Genomic DNA, 21,089 nt, shown 5'->3' with positions numbered 1-21,089 from the left:
GCGGCGCTGCCCTTTGATCGAGCATGCGACGTCGCGACGTCTCGACATCTCGCTCGCTCCCCTCTGTGCCGCACACACTTCGAATCGTTGCTTTCTCTCTCTCTCCCTCTCTACACCGCCCACGCCCACATTCACGCTCTCTCCGTCTCTGCCACTGCTGCTTCTCTCTCTCGCCTCCCACTGCCATTGGCAATCATTATTGCTACACGGTGCCCAGCCCGCTACCAACGATCGCCGTCATTGCTCCCTCAGCCAAGTCTGAAGCTGCACGCGCCCGTTTGGCTGGTCCGTCAGCGGCGACAGAGTTTCGCAGGCGGTCCCGCACTACCGTACCACTGTCTTCACCCTTGACTAGGTCCTTCGGCGTCACTTCACCAGAATACTGCGCGACCGTGACTGCGAGCGCGCCTGACGCCGACGACGAGCCCTTGCCCCCCCCCACGAGTGCACAAACAGAGCGAGGAAGACAGTACCTAGTATCTGGGCCACTGCACCACGGCAGCGCATCCCACCCATTGCGCCCTGAGAGCCTGGTAGCCGAAGCACAGCACACAAGGCGCACCGCGGGCCCCAACTGCTCGAGGCGACCGTTATGGCTGACCATCAGACAAATACGTGAGTGTCTCTCCCTGGCACCAGCTACGCATGTGATGCTGCGACTCTGTTATATGGCCTGCAGCAATGCGCGCTGTGAGCACTACAAACGGCGCCACAGTAACTCGTCGTGCGAGCGGTAGCGGCTCGAAGAAGACGACCTGGCCCTTTCGCGACGAGCACGACCTGACTGACCTGCTATGGTAGACTGTACAGGCCTGACCAGTTCATGAACCCGGGTCCTGCGCCGGCACCGCCTGCAGGCAGGGCAAAAGTGACCCTCACGCCCAACGTCTATAATACGCCGGGCAACCCAAACCTCAAAAACATATACAATGGCCCGGACGCCTCAGCCAATACTTCACAAGCCTCGCTTCATCGCACGGGCACGAGCAGTGGCGAGATGACTGTAATCAAAGACGGCTGGGCCAAGGTGAAAGAGGAAGGCGGTGGTTTCATGAAGTCCTTCTGGAACGAGCGTTTCCTGGTGCTCCGCGAGAAGCAGCTCGACTTTCTGAAGAACAATACTCACAATAAGACCACGAACGTCATCTACCTGAAAGACGTGTCACACATCACACGATCTGACAGCTATCCGTACGCGTTGGAGATCACGCGAGATGGGAACAAGGTGTGGATTCTCAAGTTTGAGGCTGACACGGAAGTCTACAACTGGATGGACAGCATATATGATCGATGCCCTCAGATGGGTGGTGTGTCGCATCCCACCGGCTTTTCGCATAGAGTGCACGTCGGTTTCGACCCCGTCACTGGGGGTTTCGTTGGGCTGCCAGTCGAATGGGAAAGACTGCTGAAGGGCAGTGCCTTGACCAAAGATGACATGGCCAAAAATCCACAGGCTGTTATGGAAGTTCTGCAATTCTATACCGACAAGCTGCAAGTCCGGGCAGACGATCCAAAGTCATACCCATCGCTCACGCCCACACCCAGCTCAGAGAACAATGCCAACAAACAACTGGGCTATAATGGAGGGAATGGCGTCACACCGCCAAGGCCGCAGCCGCCGGGAGTCAATCGCCAAGATAGCAATTATAGCGGGAACGGCCAGACGCGAGCTCCTGGTAGCTACGGCTCGGGATCTTCGAGAGAGCAGTCTACAGATCGTCGAAACGACGATGACCGCGCCAGGCGACAACAGGAAGAGCAGAAGGAGCACCAACGAAGGCTTGATGAGGAACAAGAGCGCAAGCGAAGACAGGAGCAAGAAGATCGTGAGTACAATGAGTCTCTGCCGAAGACGAAAACCCCCCTTGCCAAACAAGAGGTGGGAGGAGGCGGCTACAGCGACTCTTCATCACGAGACGTTAGTCCAGCGAATGGGCATGGTAAGTACAACGCCAGCAGACCTGCCCCGCCAGCACCGTCTCAAAGCAAGAATGGTCAAGCCGGCAGCTCGCTACCCATACGCAATCTGCAAGCCCAAAGGGCTGCACCATCGCCGCCGCAGAATGGTGCTTCCACGCCAGCAAAGAAGCCTGGCGCGACGGGTACTCAATCTCCATATGCTGTTAAACAGCCTGGTACAGGTGCCAACGGACAGGCACGGAAGGACGAGCAGCCACTTACTGCTGGAGCCGGTAATCATCAGAAGCAGGCATCAACGTCCGGGCAGGTCAAACCACTGAATGTCGCGACCAAGCAGCCTTCGGGCAAGCCAGATCCGGTAAAGGTTGCGGAAGCAGCACTTACGAAGAAAGATCCCGAGCCCAAGAAGGAAGTGCGAATGAGCGCCATGTCCGATGCTCAGGTTATGGACCGCCTCCGATCTGTGGTCACATTGAGCAATCCTCTTGAGAGCTATAACAAGCAGAAGAAGATTGGTCAAGGTGCTTCCGGATCGGTGTACGTGGCTCGTGTGCGCGAGAGCGCTCCTAGCTCCACAGCCCAAAACTTGATCAAGATGTACGGGCCCAAAGCACAAGTGGCGATCAAGCAGATGGATCTCCGATCGCAACCAAGGAAGGAGCTGATCGTGAACGAGATCATCGTGATGAAGGAAAGCCGACATGACAACATTGTCAACTTTCTAGACGCTTTCCTGCAAGAGGAGACCTACGAGCTATGGGTGGTCATGGAATTCATGGAAGGTGGTGCACTGACGGATGTGATTGACAACAACGCGTCCATCTCTGAAGACCAAATTGCCACGATCTGTTACGAGGTGAGTAATGCCAAGTGTTCCATCATTTGCATGAGCCAAGCACTGACAGTCAACAGACATGCAAAGGTCTCATCCACTTGCACGCGCAGAACATTATACACCGAGACATCAAGTCAGACAACGTTCTTCTGTCCTCACGCGGCGCCGTCAAGATTACGGATTTTGGCTTCTGCGCCAAGCTAACGGAACAGCGATCGAAGCGTGCTACCATGGTCGGCACGCCATATTGGATGGCTCCCGAGGTCGTCAAGCAAAAGGAGTATGGCTCCAAAGTCGATATCTGGTCGCTTGGCATCATGGCGATTGAGATGATTGAGTCGGAGCCGCCGTACTTGAACGAAGAGCCGCTGAAAGCGCTGTATCTCATTGCGACAAACGGCACGCCGAGACTGAAAAAGCCCGAGAAGCTGAGCAAAGAATTGAAGGCATTCCTGAGTGTCTGTCTGTGCGTAGACGTCAAGTCTCGAGCAACAGCGGAAGAACTTGGACGACATGAGTTTCTGCAGCATGGATGCTCGTTGGCGAGTCTGAGTGAACTCTTGCGTTTCAAGAAGGGAGGCGGACACTAAGAACACCAAGTTGACGACGGAAGACACTGTCTTGCTATCACTGCCTGGTGTCTAGTATTGAAACCACACGCAAAGACGACGGCAAGCGCAAGAGCAAAATGATCATGCCAGAGCCGCCATGCGGGTGCATCAGTCGCAGCTTGGAGGTGGCTTGTTACCTGGGTTGAGCCGCGCAGATGATGAGGGGCCACGCCAGGCCACAGAAGAATGTAAAGCATGTTCTCGCAGAGACCTGAGATTTTACATTCGCGGCTGGGTAATGCAATGAAATGAACAGGGAGAGTAAAGCTCGCTGTTGGCGTTTGATGGATATGAAGTATCAGAATAATGGGCTAACGATTATCAACAACTGCAAGGCAGTCACGTACGTAGCAATGCGTTCGTCTCACATAGACAGAATGAAAATCTACGGCAGTCACGATTTGCAGGTGAAGCCACAAACGTGAAGTGTTGTTGGTTGCACTTTCCTTTTCTAAGCCAAAAGTTTTGCGCACTCCACTCACAATAACAACAGCAACAACAGCAACAACAACAACAACAAAACATCGCACAACATTAATCAAACCTCACCACAGTCTTCGCAAAGGCCACCACCGCCGACACCAACATCAAACAATACTTTCGCCCGCGCCCTCCAAGAAGCAAACTCAATCACAAACTTCTTCCTCCTCGCACCACCACCACTACCTCCTCCTCAACCACCTCCGCCTCCACCAGTCGCCGCCGCCGCCGCCATGCAGTGGACCCACGACCCCCTCACCAAGACCTCCTGCGCCCTCCTTCTCGGCTATCTCGCCCTCCGCACCATCCTCTACTTCTCCAACCCCATTGTCGAATCCGTTCTTCTTCATCACTTTCCTGTCGTGGCGAGGGATTGGTGTATGGTCGCAAAGAAAGAAGAAGAAGAAAAAGAAGGAGGGGGAAGAGGAAAATCTTCGTCTCGCCTTTATCGCACGCAGAATGTTGATTCGATCGGCTTCTGCTTCGCGGGGATTTTTCTGTTGCGGTGGCCTGGGTGGTATTTCTTGCAAATGCATTTGTGGGAATGTGTACGTGTTGGGGTGGCGGGGTTTTTGGTGTGGCAGAGTGTGGTTGTGGGGGCGTTGATGGTGGGGTCGGCCGTGGTTTGGGTGATGGGACATGGGTGGAAGGAGAAGGAGAAGGAGAAGAAGGCAGTCAGGGGGTCGGAGGAGGATTGGTACTACCTTTCTTCTTTTGGGGGTGGTGATGCTGCTGAAAAGGGTGTGAGGTTTGATGATGGGGATGAGATGACACCGACATCTTCTTCTGCTTCTTTCCGATTCAAGAAAGGAGACATGCCTCGCAAACACCCTTCATCCGTAGGAATGGGCCGATTTCTCAAAGATATGAATTTGGAGGGTTTCAACGACACCTTCATCGCGAGGGAACGGGAAGGCAACAGAGAAATGACAGTGGTGTACCATTCCATTTGCTCACGAGAACAACACTGGGAATCCAGTTTCGAGGAATTGAGACTGCAGGACTACAAGAAAATGGGAAAATTTGTGGCTTTTGCTCCTCCTGCTACCAACACTACCAATACTACTATCTCGCCGCAACAACAACCACGACGAAGTGCTTTCGATGGAGGAGGAGGAGGAGAAAGAGGAAGATGGGCAGGTGTAAAACAGGCTTTGCCGTCGTGGTTATCGAGTCGGACGTTTCGCGAATCTGCCTTTGATTGTTCCATTAGCAGCTATGGCAGCAATGATGAGTTGTCGTCGATTGGAAGGATTGATGCCTCTTTGTTGGCTGCGAGATTGGCGAGTAGTCCCGTTCCTTTTCACACCCAGCCAGAAGACATGGGCACGGAATCGGGAGTGGTGAGACGACGCTTTACCTGATTGGCACTCATTCGGGGGGTGAATGAACGATGTCTAGGTACTAGAAGAAATGTGATGAGTAGCCAAAGACAGCAGAGCAAATACGATGCGAATTTGTTTGTGGGAGAGTGGGAACAAGATCGGCCGGTTCAAGATTTGCATACAGTCTTTGGCGTCTACACCCAATTGAACTAATGCTCATGCGTCCCACGAGGAACGTTCCTTTCCTCAGCTAAGCTCCTTTTGTGATAATTATGGTATTATCGTGTTTTGCGACTGAGATAGTCAAAGGTTTGCCGAGCCCTCCGCCATGTTGATGTACATCCAGCGTCACTTCGCGCGCTCCGACCAGCGAGCCCGCGCTGTCAGCTAATAGCTCGTTACACAATGCAACAGCAGGACCAAGAATAGACTCGTGCTGACCGAAACCCTCGTTTGTACTCGTCGGGGATGTTGCCATGCTGATCGATGCCCATTGCGATTGTATTGGGCTGTCAATGAGGCTGTAGCAGCTCGATGAAGCAGTCAATGACGGCAAAATCTCCAAGACGTCGTCTGCGGTTCTCGATGTGGTCGAATAGAAGCTGGATGTGGAGCTGAATCTGTTTGGGGATCGTGACCGCGAAGAATTGGGGACATTGAGCCTCGATGGAGATTGCGATCGCGAGTGATGTTCAGCAATCGGGGATAGCAGGTTGCTGCTAGATTGCTGTCCAATTATCATGGGATTTTCAGGTCTTGATGCTCGACAGGAGGGACGTGTGAATGGCCACAGCGGTAATGGAGGCCGCTGTTCGAAGCTGAATTGCGGAAGCAGTGGGCGGTGAGGTTCCCGACGTTCCGGTACTTCCGCCCGCTGTCCCGCATCTTGTGTTCGCAGGATATCGTTAAGCTGCTGATGAACTTGTTGCAAGTCGACCGTGATCTGCAGTGTCTCGCTGAGTAGTGCTTCGGCGGTCTCACGGTCCACGCCCTGGCTTAGAGGCCGCAGTATAGAAGTACGCTTTGATCGTACAGTGTCTGGTCGCGATACGGGTATGACCGCGACCGCTGTTGTTGCGTACGGAATGCTTCGAATGCTTCGACGCAAGCTGCGCTTCTGTAGTCGAGAATGCTGAGCGCCCATCTCTGTGAAAGAAGCCCCGAGCGCCAGAGAGCTCACGAGCTTACTGTGCAACACGAGTGTCTGTTGCGGTCTCTTCATTCTTCTTGTACTTGGAGTTCGGAGAGGCTGCGCAGCTATCAATAGCTCGTACTGGGATGTCCCTGCAAACTATCCTGCGGCTCACAACTCAAGACGTGGCTCTCAGTGCTAGGAGTGGTCATATCATCATGCTGGTGAGTAAGATGGTGACTTTTGACAACTGTCATGCCCGCTTTCGTGATTCCGAAGGCCGGCCTGCAGACATGCGAATCGCCATCCTCGTTGTCCCACGGGCTTGTCCGTGTGAAGTATTGGACGTTGAAATAATGCACCCCGCAGTGCTGGGACCGTAAGCTACCGGTCCAAAGATTTGCGTGAGACATTGCGCATATTCTCATGCACAGCCCCAGAGCCACTCTGGAAGCTCGCTTCAATCCTGATCGTGGGTCTTTTACCACTCTCGATCAGTCACTTTTCACGGTTCGTGTCTGTTGACCAGTTCGTACTCGGACTGCGCTCTTCGTGACCAGAAAGGCAGTCGTTGCCGTATCGACTTTGTCTTCCATCGAGGAACATCGGCGGGCGTGAGGAGGTAGCGGTTGTAATACCACCAACCAAGAAAGATCAAGCCGAAGCCGAGGACGAAGCCTATCATGGTCACAAGAACCCAATTACGGGCCATCTGCACAACATATTAGCAACGAGTAACGTGGCATAGCTGACATCAAGGTCTCGAGAGCTTACCCAGAAGATCAATTGTACATCATAGCCGTGCCAGCTGTTGCCCAAATGGTGTGTAAAGAAACTCCAGGGCTGGTTCTGGTATTCTTGGGGGAATATGATCCTCACGCGGCCACCATCCGGTCCATCTCCCACATTGAAACCCTCGTCGCTGTAGTGTCTCCAGATGATGCTCACGAACAAGGGCCCGGTGCTTGCCATGACAGAGATGTAGGGCAAAATCCAGCTATGATCATAGTGCGGCAACTCTTCGATTACACGCTGGAAGAATGGGTGTCCTGGCACCGCACCCATGGCGTCATTGCTGACACCTGTAGGAATGGTTTTCCTGACAAAAGCAGGGTACTTCAACAGAGGCTCCAGGGGCCTGTTGCAGCCGTCGTCCAGATCAATGTAGATGCCTCCGTAGTGATCAAGCACAAAGTACCGAATGGCATCTGCGCGCTGAATGGGATAATGGTAGCCTCGAAAGGTGTCGAGGAATTCGGGGTACTCCTTCGCGATGAAGGCGTCAGACATGGCGTCTGTCCACAGCATGTACTTCCACTCGGGCTCCCTGTGGAGATCCAAACAGCTCTGTTGCGCCTCTTGCCATACTTGCGGTATGCTGGAGTTGATGTAGGTCTGATGGATAATTTTCGGTATGATGGGCGTCGCACCAATCTCGTGTTCCGCGCCTATAGGCGGCAGTTCTGCGCGGGTGATGGCATCTTCGATTCCGTTGATGACGAGCAGCTCCAGGAGCGTCCAGACCTCGTGCACCAGGAAAGCCAGCACAGCCAAGATCAGGACGACGAAGATCAGCACCGGTCGGCGCATGGCCACGAATCCGCACAGCTGGCTATGGTCTCTGCGTGGCCAGTTCGGCGGGCGGGCGGGCGGACGGCTGGAGGGAGGGAATAGGGTGGTGATGCAGTGTAGGACGATGTTCTTCGGAGATGTCGTGTTGATTCGAGGTGTCGAGCGTCGATTGTGGGGAGGGACAGGGACAGGGACAGACTCCGCGGGCGATGTCGATGGCGATGGCGACGGCGACGGCGGTGGCGGTGGCGGAGGGCGACGACTTGCCGTTTGCACTTGGGTTGGTTGACAGGACAGGAGTATATATCGATCGCAGGAAGGAACGGAGAAGGGAGTGGAAGGGAAGGGACGTCTTGTCAGCAGAAGGAAGGAAGGGAAGGACGCCAAGGAGATTGTGAAGGACGTGAGGCGTAAGGCTCGACGGTAGGCGGGATGTGTACCCAGCAGCTGGTCGTCGGGTCGGGAAGAACTAGGACGAGAAGAGAGCTAGCGCCGAAAATAGGCCACTCCATCGGCATCTCGCTGTTCCCTTTTTCCTTCTTCTTCCACCCACTCCCGCTTCCGCACCACGCACAACATCCCCGTCGTCAACCTCACAATCACATCAACCTCTCACATCTCTCACATCAACCTCTCATCACATCACATCCCTTCTCTGCCACCCCAGCCCAGCCGAGCCCAGCCCAGCTCAGCATACTCTCACCATCATTGGGGAGATAATCCCCAGCACCGCCACCACCATCATCGTCATCATCACACCCTCTGTCATACTACATGTACTCCTTCTCCTGCCGGATCCGAACAGATTGTACCTCACTAAAGTCTCACGCGTCAATACGAACTGCTAATAGATGAAAATACAGTTCCAGCTCACAATACATCTATAGATCAAAGGTCTCTGCACCTCAGCAATAACAAGCCGAGAAACAATGACCTCCCTGCCCCACACAGGAAGGCGGCACCCTTAGTAGCCTGCATCAAGTGCAGGTCTTCTCCCTTGGGTGCCTCCGACGAAGAGAATGAAGAGAAAAGCCAAATGGGGCCCGACTTAACTCTCGCCATATCATGTCTCCAATGGTCCAGCCGATTTTACCAAACACCCAGCCACGGGCATTAGGGATCAGCTGGACTTTGGAGACCAACAGCATCTCTTCTACACAAACGTACTCGCGCCGGCAGCACTAAGGCTGCGCAAAACTCCGCCAGTCGAACCCCCCCCCCCCTTTCCCCAGCCCCTTACCTGTACCTATCCGAGCATCAGACAGTCGTCGCAGTACCACCTCTTGGTGGTAGGCGCGGTCTTTAGTCCAACGCACCGGAAGTGGAACCATTCCCGCACACAGCGGGCACCATCGCATGCCACCATGCGACCAGTTCCGGGCCCATTGCAGTAACAATAAACGCGGTCCTTCACCTCCTCATCCTGGTCCTCCTCCTTGACCTCCTCCTTCACCTCCTCCTTGACCTCCTCCTCGTCGCTTCCGGCCTCTTCGACTGCTCTGAGCAGCTCGGCAGCTGCTTCGGCCTCCTGGCTCTCCCTACCTTCCTGCTCCGACGCTTGGTTCTGCTCGGTGTTGTTCATCTTTCCAAAAGTCTCTTGTTAAGTAGTATGTTGTTGTGGTTTGTATGCTTGTCTGGAGAAGAAAGTCTAGAGAGGGAGCAACATATCGACTTATAAGCTTCTGTCTTCATTGTGATGAGAGACGGCTGACAAGAGCATTGTTGTATATTGGCTTTGTTGTTGAGTATATAAAGAATTGCAAGGCCGACAAAGAATGTAAGTTGTCGACTTGTCTTGCAACAAAGGCGAGTTGGAAGCACAAGGGAATTGATGAGTATAGACAATGCGCCTGGCATTCAATGAAATCTGGCATAGTTGGTCAGTCAATAATGAAAATTGCGCATTCAGCTCCAAGAACAAAGCATTACCATGTAAAATCATTCTCGCCATGCAAAGTCCGTAGTATTCCCCCCTTTTTGCGGGGGTCTCAGGAGTAACCCCTATCCTATCCTCCCCCAAACCCCTCGTCACATTCTGCTGCAGCAAAAAATCTCTCTTCTTGTTCCTCCCACCATTCATCCAAAGTCATTCTCGGCCTCATCTGCAATCCTCGTGTCCTAAAAAGTTTGTTTCTTCGCGTCGGGATCGGTGCAAGTGGCGGGTAGAAGATGGTTTGTTCGCCTGGGCCTGTAAAGAGGCTTTTTTCTTCTTCTTCTTTTCCTTCTTCTTTTTGGCTGTTATTATGGTAGTGGTGGTTGTGGTTGTGGTGATTGGCTTTGAGGTTCATGATTGATTGATTGATTGATTGATTGATGAGGCTGTCTTGTCTTGTCGGTAGTAGGTAAAGTGAGGTGAGGTAGGTATATATAATGTAAGAGGATGAGGGGATGAGAGGATGATGATGATGAGAGAGATCAAAAAAAGAGAGAGAGAGGGAGATGGATTTAAAAAGGAGCGTTATGTTCCAACTTCCCCTGAGACAATTCTCACTGTTGCTGTTATCGGAAAGAGACATTATCAGACTTTTCCCGAGACAGACCTTTTCAAAAATAGGAGGTACATTACATGTATGTAGTAGTGGTACCTGTATCTCATACCTTGATGACATGATGATGATGATGATGATGATGATAATGAGACAAGTAAAGCACGCAAGGCAAAACTTGACTTGCTCGAAAAAGAAGAAGAAGAAGAGGAGAGAGGTCTTTTTTTTCGTCATTCAAACCACATAGCTAATCATACAAAAAAAAGGAAGAATTCGGATCTCTCGATCTCTTTCTACCGCGCTGGATCCAAGTAGTAGTAGTAGTAGTCAGGAAAGTAGTAGGATTATCCAATTTTTCCGTCGCGTGTCTGTCTCTCTCTCGCTCTCTCTGTCTCAATCTTCACACTTGGGAGAAGAACAGTGTGATTATCCGAGAAGACCATCATCATCCTCATCATCCTCATCATCACCATCATCATCAGAATCATCAACCGAGGCTATCTTGGCCATTTTGCGAAATCCCTGTCCAACGTCCTCGCCCAGGGCAATTTCCTTTCCATCATTCAAGAGATCTTCATTGCTCGCTTTGCGCTTCAAGTTCTTCTTGACGGAACTGGATGGTGGAGTCTTCAAGCCTCCCGATTCAGCAGCGAGCGTAGGAGGATCTTCTGGCTGCGCCTCCTTGTCTTCCTTCTCGTCCTCTGGAACTGCTTCTGCGGCTTTCTTCGCCTTGTTCGTCGTCTTCTTCTGGGAAACTTTCTTCGAAACTGTGGCTGCTGGGGTTGGGGTAGCGAGGGCGAGAGTGCTGCTACCATTATCATTTGCAAGTGCCTTGCGAATGATGTGGGCGATTCGGTGACTGAGGGCTTTGGCGGTGCAATCTAAAAGGGAATGATGATGATGAATGTGTCAGTCACTAAAGGTAGTCTTTTCGTCATTTATTCTCTCTTACCTGAGCCCATACGGGCTGCAATTTCTGCCTTTTGCGCCTCTGTGGGCTTCACCTCGCACACCTGGATGATGAGACCGCAAAGCTGAAGGAAATATTAGCATGCGTTTGTTTCGGAATGTGGTCCATGTCCTTCTTACCTTGGCCTCGGCCTCCGGGGTCCAAATCATGGGCATGTTGTCGATTTGAGTGTTCGGGGCTGCTCTGATGTTGAAGAAACTGTTGAAGGGGTGTCGCGTGGGAGGTGTTTCCAGTGGAAATGTTGGTGAAAGAAAGATGGAAAGAAAGTGAAAGGAAAAGATAAAATAGCAGTAGTATAGTAATTTACAAACCTGATTCACTTCACCGGACTTGAGTGAAGTGAGAAGAATCGCTCGAGAAAGTTGGTATTAGCTATGGTATCAAAGGTCTCGGCAGGAAATTTTTTAAAGTTCTGGAAGCATTGGAGAAAGTGAAAAGTTTAGGCTTACCTAGATGTGAATTAGCAAAAACCGCTCGAGAAGTTGATATCACCTATGGTACCGAAGGTCTCGGCAGGAAATGTCGGAAAGGTATAGAAGCATTGGAGAAAGTGAGAAGTTTGGGCTTGCCCAGATATGAATTAGCAAGAATCGCTCGAGAAGTTGATATCACCTATGGCATCGAAGGTCTCGGCAGGAAATATCTGGAAGGTCTGGAAGCATTGGAGATAGTGAGAAGTTTAGGCTTGCCTGAAGGTCAATTAGCAAGAATCGCTCCAGAACCTGGAAGTCTGTATTATCCATAGCATCGAAGCTCCTGGCGAAAATTATCTAAAACTTCTGGGAGCATTAGAGAAAGTGAGAAGTTTGGGCTTGCTTAAGGCAATTCAGCAAGATACACTCCAATGGTCTATGTTGCCTATGGCATCGAAGCTCTCGGCAAGAGATTTCTAAAACTTCTAAAAGCATTAGAGAGTCTTAAGATAGAAAGTGTCAGATGCAGTCGAAAACCTCACTTTCATTGAAGCGCGCACTTCCTCACTTCACTTTACTAGACTTTCCTTTGGTTGAGTGAGAATTTCATGCTTACTTGCAGGCAAATTAGCGAGAATCGCTCCAGAAGTCTATATCGTCTATAGCGTCGAAGCTCTGGACAGGAAAGATCGAAAAGTTCCGTAAGCATTAGAGAGTCCCAATGTAGAAAGTGTCAGGTGTGGTCAAAAACTTCACTTTCGTTCCCATTAGCCGCGACACAGGGTGGTCTTCGGGTTCCTGATGTGCTGGTGAAGGTAGGGCGCGAAGCGTGTCTCGCGCTGTGTCTATTGCATGCTGCTGATGGGGTGATACTAGTGCGTTCAAAAGCAATGCGAGGTGATAAAGGGAAGGTCAGAGTTCATGCTGGTCAAGCTGGTGTGTAGTTTATGCTGATGTAATGTGTGCGCTTCTGTCGCAAAGTGTCAACTGGGGCAGTGTGGTGCGGCGAATCGTGGTTGTACGTGTCAAGTATGTATGTGCGACAAAGGAAAGGTTCGTATGTGTGTGTGTGTGTGTGTGTTGCGGTGGTCGTGCGGTCTGGTGTGTTCGTATGCTGTCGGTGTGGTGGATGCGTGGTGCTTTGCGCGCTCGGTGCCACCCCAGCCTCCGGCTTCTAGCAGGCGCATTCGGGAACACCGAACATGTTAGGAAGTCCCTAAAGTGGAAAGTATTGAAATACTGATGCTAAGAGCTTTCAGTGAAGTAGAATAAAACTTTATTCCGATAAGTGAGTTGCAGTGGCAGTTCAGTGTACCTCACCTTACCTTAGGTACATGTACGTATCATGTAGACCTGGTCTTATATCACACAAAAGTTCACCGAAAGTGATGTCCGGCATATCCATTCTGGTTTGCAAGACGAAGCTCAATGGTATGCGCGATGCACACCACTCGGTTCGACTTGGCCTCCTTTATCATCAGTGTCCACCTGCCCAACGACTCTGCGCAGTATCCAGCGCTTGCAGCGAGTCTTCACTTCACTGACAGATCATACCCAGAGGCCGAGCTCTTGACCCTCGAACGCCAGTTCCAAAGGCTTTACTGCACCAAACTCTTCGCCCATCGGCTGCGCGCCATCTGCATCGCTAGCATGCCTGACAGATCACAGTCTTTTCGTTCGTGTTGTGAGGGCGCGCCAGGGTCGAAGCGTATGTGGTATGCATTGGCAGTTGGCGGTGCTCGCGGCGATGAGGGCTCGGAGAGTGGCAATGCGAGGCGGAGGGTGATCTGTATGTTTCTTGCTGGGTTGCCTACACGTGGTGAGTTGCAACGACGAGGAGCGCGATCAGCTCTGCAGTAGTTCTACAGCAAGCAGTCGTCGTGAGGAAAGTGGTGGCGCGTGGGTACAGGTAGATGTAGGAGGTATGTGGATGTACAGGTGGATGGTGCACTGAGAATCAGATGGCGTAGTGATGATTACAAGGCGTCCACATAGGCGGGCTGGCATCAGCCGTGGCGCGGCAAAAGGAAGAAAGCGTCACGATTCGGGTCCGTATATACATACATACATACATAGGTGCGTGCGCACATTATTTTCAGCCTGCTTAACGACTCGCAAGTTCTCATATGAGTCCTCTGAAGAGATACGGTATAGAATCCCCCCTCACTCCGCCAAATCTTGTCTCTGGCCTTCCTCTCTCATACACGCCAATGCCACATACCAATATTGCCATCCTGCCATGCCGCACCTCGCAGTCTTGGCAGAGGAGAGGGCCAAACGGGGCCGATTCTCCGACGCAGCTGAGCTCTGCACGACCATCGACCACGCACCAATTCAATCAATTCAAGAGTATACCATATCTTCCATAATTACCTCGTTTACCGCTGCCAAACGGCCCTATATTACTACCTCATTTCTCGGTCCCCATTCCAGCCAGAGACGCTGCTCGCATGTTCGCGTGCGCTACGGCGCTGCTGAGCTAGGCAGGCTGGCGTCGAGGTAGCAGGAGAGGGAGGTATAGCAGCCGCCTGGCTGTCTATTGTCTAACTGGTATTGTCTATTTTCTCCCTCCCCCAAAGGGAACAAAACACCGCAAGGTCTCGGCATCTGCCATCGCCATGTCTGAAGCTCTGCTCCTGCAAAACACTGTCAACAAGCCGGGAACTTCATGTCTTGGCTGTCGGAGGCGCAAACTCAAGTGCAGTCGAGAGCCGGAAGGTTGCTTCAATTGCACCAAGAGCGACCTGCCCTGCGTCTATCCCCAGCCGGATGTAGGTGTCAAGCGAAAACGAGGGCCGTACAAGAAGGACAAGCCGCCACGCCAACGACATCTTGAAGATCTCGTCAAGTACCTGGAGCCAAAGGCCGGCTCATCGGAATCGCCTACACACGAAGTCTCGGCGAGCCCTGGTCAGGCCCTGTCTTCTGCTCACCCCGGAGCAATACCGCATCCTGCTGCGAACGGGCGGCCACCATCACAGCCTGCAGACCAACAGAGTCTCGTCACAGATGCCTTGGTGGCTCTCACACGCTCTGCCGCCAAGGACGAGGATCTGCGTAAGGATGATGGAGGCCTCGGTATGCAGCATCATCAGACTGCCGCCCCTGGGCCGTACTACTCCAGCAGCAACCCTCATCCCACCCCTCGGCGCATCTTTGAGTACTGGCAGTTATTTGTGACGCGCGTGGACCCCATGGTCAAGATCATTCACTGTCCAACATATTACAAGAAGGTTCTGAATGTCATCGATGACCCTGTCAATGTGCCCTCTCAAACCAGTGCAATGATGTTCAGCATCTACTATGCTGCCCTGAGTACATGTTCGGCACAAGAGACAAGAGAGAGATTTGGAGAAGCCCAGGAGGTACTTATTGCTCGATATGGCAAATGTATCAAGGACGCAGTGCGTGCCAACTACGACGCTCCTCAGCTCGAGGGCCTGCAAGCTTTGGTGCTGTACATTGTAAGTCTCTGCATCCGCTCGCCCTTGAACATCATCTCCTAATCGTGCCAGGTGTGTATACGTCGATCGGACAAAGTAAGCGACATTGGGGACTTGTTTCACGAGGCCGTCAGGTGCGCACAGTTCATCAAGCTCGAACAAGACCCAGAAGGGAGGTATCCGCCCTTTGACGTCGAGTACAGACGGCGGCTGTGGTTTCACCTGTGCGGACTGGAGTCGCGCACAGCGGAAGAGGGCGTCTCGAGAAAGTACTCCATTCTGAAGGGGCAGACGGTGGAGATGCCAAGGAATCTGAACGACTGTGATCTGAATCCCCGAATGACTGTGCCACCACGTTCCCGAGACGGTATTACCGACTCGACGTTTCCAATACTCAGGTACATTCGCATTTCTACCAAAAGTCACCCATCGAATATACGTATTACGTCCGCTGACTGACTCATCTTTCCTACTCCAGATTCGAGATTCACGTGCTGGTATTCGGCATATGGAATATTAGGAAGAATTCGCCTGCAGACGTACCTGGCGTTACTGAGAGCCAGAGGTCATTCTATAATCTCTCCAAGGAGAGGCTTGATCGATTGTACATGATGTACATGGATGACTCTCGTCCGTACGACTGGCTTTGTATGAACTTTGTCGAAGGCATGCTCACCAAAGCACGGCTCATCATCAACTTCCACACCGGGACAGTACCAACCAACACGATGCCCCTGGCAGATAGAATGGCGTTGCTCGAATCGTCAGTCGATATTATCAAGCGCACACATGCACTAGCCGTGGATGAGCGCATCAGTGATTGGGTGTGGTACTTTAGAGGCTATGTGCAATGGCACTCTCTCGCAATCGTTGTTGCTGAGCTGGGCTGGAGTCGAGACGAGAAGTTTGTGACTATGGCTTGGAATGTGCTGGACGACATTTTGGGAGAATGGGACAGCTTGTACCAAACAAAGAAAGATGATCCCGCGTGGACTCATGTCAACGAATCCATCCAGCGAGCGCGGAAACTACGGAAACGCAACCGATTGAGTGCCACTTCTGAAGGCCATAACCATCATAAGAAGCCTAGACATACCGCGCCTCCCACCAATCACGTACACGCACCTGGTCCATCTGGTGGTGGCTTGGCGCAATCGATTGCCCATCTACGACAACCTCTCCAGCACAGACCGGCACCGAGCAGTACAATGCCACAACAATACATTCAGAATGCTGCTTCTTCCTACTACGACGGACACCCACAACCCTACACCGACGAACGATCACAGCCATACAACAACACAACATCACTCAAAAACGAGGGCCAGACATCCGAATCCCAAGTCCCCGGCGGACCATTCGGCCCCGGAGACGAAGTGAGCCCAATGAGCAGCGAAGGCAACTTTGACGACGACCCTTTCCCAAATGTCAATTGGAACGCGTACAATAGTGTCTTCACCAATGATGTCTGGGACACGTGGAATCACATGCCAGACATGCAACAATGCACACTGCAAAACGATACGACTTCTTCTGCCCATACTTGGTGGCCCCCTCAGCAGAATATGATCATGCAGAACTATGGTCAGTATTCAGGCTGATTGTAAGTCACTAAGTGTCTCTAAAGAAGAACAAAGAAGCAAGAGAAGGAGGAGGAGGAGAAGGAGGATGAGGATAAAAATATCCCACGTCGTGGCTTTTTGCGATCATACCTGAGGTATATATATCCCGAAATAAAAACTATTCATACCGTACCTAGCCTTTCTTTTCGAAACGACGAACGACGAGTCGACGACGTATTTTTATTCTTCTTCTTATCAAAAAAAGAAAAGCTATTGGGTATGTAATTACCATTGTTGTCTTCCTTCACACGGCCAGATATTTTCTTTTCTTTTTTTTTTTTTTCTTTTCTTTTTTTTCTTTTCCTTAAAACTTACTCGACATTGAAAAAGATTTGGTAGATACTTACGGTAGATTAAGACAACTGACAATATTAAATACATATCTAAGGGGTATCTGAACTGGAAAAAAACAACAAGAGAAGAAGGGAAACCAACAACCCCCCTATCCGTACCCCAAAAGATGAAAAAAAAATTATATTGAAACCACTCAGGCAGGTTAGGGAGGTTCACTCCCTTTCCCTTTCCCTTTCCTGAAAAGAAAGAAAATCATAAGGCATATTATATTACTCGTTCGTCATCTTCTTCTTCTTCCTCTTTCTTTCCTTCTTCCTTTCTTTCTTACATGGCACACTTTCCAACAAATAGTCAACCAACCAACCAAGAAAACGAAATTCATCCTTCTCCAAACATGCCTACCCTCCTCAAGACCTCAAAAACCCATCCGCATCATACAAACTTTTCGGCGTAGCAGCCATGACGACAACATCTGGTTTCCTCTCCCCTCCGACGACACGTCCTCCTGCCGCCGGCGTGCTGAGAAGTCTCGGGTCCCGCCGTGTCAATAACTTGTTGTTGTTGTTGTTGTTGTTTTGGTCGTCCTCATCTTCATTTTCATGATGATGATCATCATCATAATCCGGATAGAATGAAGATCGTGCGAGAGAGTCGCGAGCGGGAGGACGAGTAGTAGTAGTACTACTACTACTGACGATGTAATGTGGAGTGAAAGATTTTTCACTACTTCCTGCGGTTGTGGGTCGGGAGTCATTGGCTCGCTGTTGTTGTTGTTGTTGATGATGATCTTCCTGTTGCCAATATTTCTCGCCGTCGTCCCAGACACTTGAGTGTCTTTGCTGGGTCATGATAGGACGTTGTGGCTTTTGCTGCTGTTGCTTTTGCTGCTGCTTCTGACACTGCTGATTTTCTTGGTCTTGATTCTCTTTGTCACTACCCCTTCGCCTCGCCTGAAGCGGGGGAGACGAATTCAATGCTTGAGAGTATCTGTATTTGTCGTCGAAGCCAGCCAAAGCACCTTGAATATCGATGGACAGCGACTCGAAATCAATCTCATCCATCGCATTGCCGGGTTGGTGTTCGGCTCCTGCGTTGGTGGAATCAAAGTCGAAATCGAAGAGACTGTTGGAGCTTTCTTCGCGATGGATTGCTTGTCCTTCTCCTGCCTCGGGAGAGGTCGGGATCCAAGGGAGTAGAGGTGAAGCTTCCCGGCCCAAGCGCGTGTAGTTCCTGCTCGCTCGCGAGCGATGGACCTTGACTTCGCTATTCATGCGACGCAGCTCGGTCACATTGCGTAAAACACTTTTCGCAGGGGGTGCTCGAGGGCCGAGAGGTGAAGTGAGTCTTTCGCGTGGAGCCTTGGCTGAGGAATCGATGTGGAGCGACTGTGGTAAAGGTGGTGGGGAAGACGATTCTTGAACTATCGTTGACAAAGATGGAGGGCGAGCGAGTGTGGGACGCGGCATAGTATCACAATTTCCCTCGTCATCGTCCATCGTGATGTGCTCGTACGAGGTATCGGGTTCCCAGCGTGGAAGAGGACAGTAGTCATCGTCGTCGTCAGCTGGCTGGGGTGGAAGAAGTATGGGCACGTTACTGCCTGGAAAGTTGACACTCTGCGATGCCATCATCGCGCTGGCATTCTCAGAGGTCAACTTCACTGTCGCGCGCTTGGAAATCTTCTCCGGAATAGCAGGCCGCTCGGTAGCACCCGGTAGATCGAAAGGTCTACTCGCAATAGTCTTTGGAGAGCAAGGAGGACTGTCGACATGCTCTGCAGCAGGACTTGTAGGAGAAACTTGATCAACCATCAAGTCTAGGCCGCCCATTACAAAAGGCAAGAAGAAGCTCGACCTGCGCAGTTGCTCATCTTCCTGCTCCCCTTGCGTTTTAAATGGCGGACTGGCTGGATCGTACTCCTCGCCACCAGTGACTCGAGGAGAAACATGTGGCAATTCGATGATATGTGGCCAGGCTGGATCGTACTCATCACTCTTTGAAATTGGCATGGGCGGACTTGACGGGATGGCTACATCTGCCACTGGAGTGGGCTCTTCTGACGACATGTCCAGCGCAAAGGGAGAAGAGCTCTGACTGCTGGTGCGGTAATCGGTGGGTGATATGTTCTCCAATGGCGAAAGCGTGTCGATTGGAGAAATGCCGACGAATTCAGCTCTCGGAGCAGTGTCGCACTGGATAGGCGACACCGAAGCGCGAGACTTGCCAGCTGGAGATGGGAATTTGGGTATATGGAAAGACCCTCCGCTCATTCTTGAAGGACTGCGTTCCATCGTGAGCGATTCGCTGTTCATGCTGTCATTGGATGCTTGCCGAGTCGATGGCAGAGGTCGTTCTGGATGCTCTTGCTGATATACAGTCCATGTAGACAGGGTTGGAGAGCTCGGTGTCAACGACGCGCGCAGTGTTTGCACACGTAAGTTTCTCGCGTCCAAAGCGTGAGCCTTAGGCGCTCTACTGCCGCACGCAAGCAAGAAAGATTGACGCTCCTCAGTGGGAGTAATTAGTGGTTCGGTACGAGGACGCTGCATTTCGTCGCTCTCACGCTCCTCGAGCACACCTTGGAGCAGAGTTGCAGGGCTTACTGATCTGCTGCGTCTTTGCGACGCTGGGGGTCCAAGGACCTGTGGTGTCAGAGTGCTGATGCGGACACAATTCTGTCTTCTATGACCCTTGCGGGCATTTGGTGAACCCTTTAGTGCACTTGGCTTGTGTGATCCCATGGTTGGCTCGCTGCCGGAGTCCCAATGGAAGGGGTTGCCATTGCTGCTGCTGCACGAGATAAGTGTTGAGTCAGAGGGCGAGCGCGCTGGTGTGGAGTGCTTGCTGGTGGCAGCATTGCCAGAGACCTCGTGTAGCACACTTGCCCGGCGGCGTTCAGATGGCGAGCCGTAGACTGAGACCGATGATACAGAAATGACTCTTTTAGCACGTTTGGTAGGCGTGCTATGCATAGTAGTGCTTGCGCTTCCGAATATTGCGTTGGAGGATGAATCTCGTCTTGCGGGTGTCGTGATCTTGGTGATACCTCCAGGGCCCAGCAGAGAATTCGAGGAAGAGACACGGCTCAGGCTGACGGCCTCTGCAGAACAGATCTGAGGAATTGACAGTCTATTTTCGTTGATTTTCAGCGAGCCGGAATTCGAGGACCATTCATTGCGCACATGCTGCGTGAGAGCACTTTCAGTACTCGGTCGCACGAGCCTAGTCCGTACTGAAGTGCGAGACTTCTGAACACGCATGTTGGCAGTCGGCCGTAGGCCCGAAATGCGAGGGTTCTGGCACTGTCGATTGGCGATGGTCCTGAGCTCTGCGTCGTCGTTGTCCTCGAGGGACTCCTCGACCCTGGGCGACTGCAGTGGCTGTTCGGCATCACGCCGCTCCGATATGGGGCTAGCGATCAACACAGAGCTGCTGGCAGAGTCGCTGGAGGAGTAGGACATTCTGGACACACTCACCGCCTGGCGCAGGCGATCCTCTTTACTGAGGTTGTCATCAGGCGACGTAACCGGCAAAGGCGGCACAGGTCCAGAAGGCGGCCGGGAGCCTGGTGCTCCAAGGCTTACTGATCGTACGTGCAGATCAGGTCTGCGACGGTTGCTCGTGTTCGGCGGGCGTGGTAGACTGTCACCAAAGACAGCTCCATCATCAGTCAGAACGCCCATTGATACAGAGCGTGCAACGAGCGTGGGCTTCTTTGCGTCGCCATTGTCGATGCCAGAGCCATGCGGGCCAGATGATCGTATCGCGAAGGAAGGCGCCACATTGGACCTGGGGCTTTCCGGAGCTGGCGCAGGCGCAGAAATATGCGCCGAGTTCGTTCCTCTTGCTGTAGGAGATGTGGTGTTCATTTGTTCGAAAATAGGCAAGGACGACTCGCGCGGCATAGAAGTGCTACGGGGGCTCTCTGCGATCACAGAGAGATGCTTCCTTGTCCAAGGTTTGAGTGCCATTACACTCTTGTGCTT

At 51.9% G+C, this 21,089-nt stretch overlaps 6 protein-coding genes across 6 annotated transcripts; 2 read left to right on the top strand and 4 right to left on the bottom strand.

Moving 5' to 3' along the window:
- The first annotated feature begins 106 nt into the window (after positions 1-106).
- On the top strand, positions 107-3,765 carry SEPMUDRAFT_149905 (Pkinase-domain-containing protein). Its single transcript, XM_016905844.1, has 3 exons — positions 107-615; positions 802-2,776; positions 2,833-3,765. Exons 1-3 carry the CDS (start codon positions 593-595, stop codon positions 3,343-3,345), a joined length of 2,511 nt encoding a protein of 836 aa, XP_016760271.1. The 5' UTR covers positions 107-592; the 3' UTR covers positions 3,346-3,765.
- Positions 3,766-5,297: 1,532 nt separating this feature from the next.
- On the bottom strand, positions 5,298-8,170 carry SEPMUDRAFT_149904 (glycosyltransferase family 32 protein). Its single transcript, XM_016905843.1, has 2 exons — positions 7,078-8,170; positions 5,298-7,015 (listed from the first exon to the last, which is right to left on the bottom strand). The coding sequence occupies exons 1-2, from the start codon at positions 7,891-7,893 to the stop codon at positions 6,809-6,811; spliced, it is 1,023 nt and encodes a 340-aa protein (XP_016760269.1). The 5' UTR covers positions 7,894-8,170; the 3' UTR covers positions 5,298-6,808.
- On the bottom strand, positions 5,422-6,393 carry SEPMUDRAFT_108940 (uncharacterized protein; the record flags this gene model as incomplete). Its single annotated transcript, XM_016900754.1, has 1 exon — positions 5,422-6,393. The coding sequence occupies one exon, from the start codon at positions 6,391-6,393 to the stop codon at positions 5,422-5,424; it is 972 nt and encodes a 323-aa protein (XP_016760270.1).
- Positions 8,171-9,105: 935 nt separating the features above from the next.
- SEPMUDRAFT_149903 (uncharacterized protein) lies at positions 9,106-9,630 on the bottom strand. The gene has a single exon (XM_016905842.1). It carries the CDS (start codon positions 9,455-9,457, stop codon positions 9,122-9,124), a length of 336 nt encoding a protein of 111 aa, XP_016760268.1. The 5' UTR covers positions 9,458-9,630; the 3' UTR covers positions 9,106-9,121.
- Positions 9,631-14,109: 4,479 nt separating this feature from the next.
- Positions 14,110-16,937, top strand: SEPMUDRAFT_87728 (uncharacterized protein). The gene is made up of 3 exons (XM_016910453.1): positions 14,110-15,208; positions 15,260-15,585; positions 15,666-16,937. Exons 1-3 carry the CDS (start codon positions 14,363-14,365, stop codon positions 16,786-16,788), a joined length of 2,295 nt encoding a protein of 764 aa, XP_016760267.1. The 5' UTR covers positions 14,110-14,362; the 3' UTR covers positions 16,789-16,937.
- A 457-nt stretch (positions 16,938-17,394) lies between these two features.
- SEPMUDRAFT_149901 (uncharacterized protein) lies at positions 17,395-19,096 on the bottom strand. Its single transcript, XM_016905841.1, has one exon. The coding sequence runs from the start codon at positions 18,930-18,932 to the stop codon at positions 17,511-17,513; it is 1,422 nt and encodes a 473-aa protein (XP_016760266.1). The 5' UTR covers positions 18,933-19,096; the 3' UTR covers positions 17,395-17,510.
- Between the last annotated feature and the right edge of the window lie 1,993 nt (positions 19,097-21,089).

This window comes from Sphaerulina musiva (assembly GCF_000320565.1).
Source record: "Sphaerulina musiva SO2202 unplaced genomic scaffold SEPMUscaffold_6, whole genome shotgun sequence".
Classification (NCBI taxonomy): domain Eukaryota; kingdom Fungi; phylum Ascomycota; class Dothideomycetes; order Mycosphaerellales; family Mycosphaerellaceae; genus Sphaerulina; species Sphaerulina musiva.
The sequence above is the reverse complement of the archived record's forward strand: the minus strand, read 5'-3'. Positions and strand labels throughout refer to the sequence as shown.

Bases quoted from the DNA above. Each gene is read 5' to 3' on its own strand.
- SEPMUDRAFT_149905 (XM_016905844.1), top strand. From the start codon at position 593: ATGGCTGACCATCAGACAAATAC. The intron at 616-801 runs GTGAGTGTCTCT...CTGCTATGGTAG, and splicing joins GCTGACCATCAGACAAATAC to ACTGTACAGGCCTGACCAGT. The intron at 2,777-2,832 runs GTGAGTAATGCC...GACAGTCAACAG, and splicing joins TTGCCACGATCTGTTACGAG to ACATGCAAAGGTCTCATCCA.
- SEPMUDRAFT_149904 (XM_016905843.1), bottom strand. From the start codon at position 7,893: ATGCGCCGACCGGTGCTGATCTTCGTCGTCCTGATCTTGGCTGTGCTG. The intron at 7,016-7,077 runs GTAAGCTCTCGA...TATGTTGTGCAG, and splicing joins ATGTACAATTGATCTTCTGG to ATGGCCCGTAATTGGGTTCT.
- SEPMUDRAFT_149903 (XM_016905842.1), bottom strand. From the start codon at position 9,457: ATGAACAACACCGAGCAGAACCAAGCGTCGGAGCAGGAAGGTAGGGAG.
- SEPMUDRAFT_87728 (XM_016910453.1), top strand. From the start codon at position 14,363: ATGTCTGAAGCTCTGCTCCTGCAAAACACTGTCAACAAGCCGGGAACT. The intron at 15,209-15,259 runs GTAAGTCTCTGC...TAATCGTGCCAG, and splicing joins AAGCTTTGGTGCTGTACATT to GTGTGTATACGTCGATCGGA. The intron at 15,586-15,665 runs GTACATTCGCAT...TTCCTACTCCAG, and splicing joins TCGACGTTTCCAATACTCAG to ATTCGAGATTCACGTGCTGG.
- SEPMUDRAFT_149901 (XM_016905841.1), bottom strand. From the start codon at position 18,932: ATGGGCGGCCTAGACTTGATGGTTGATCAAGTTTCTCCTACAAGTCCT.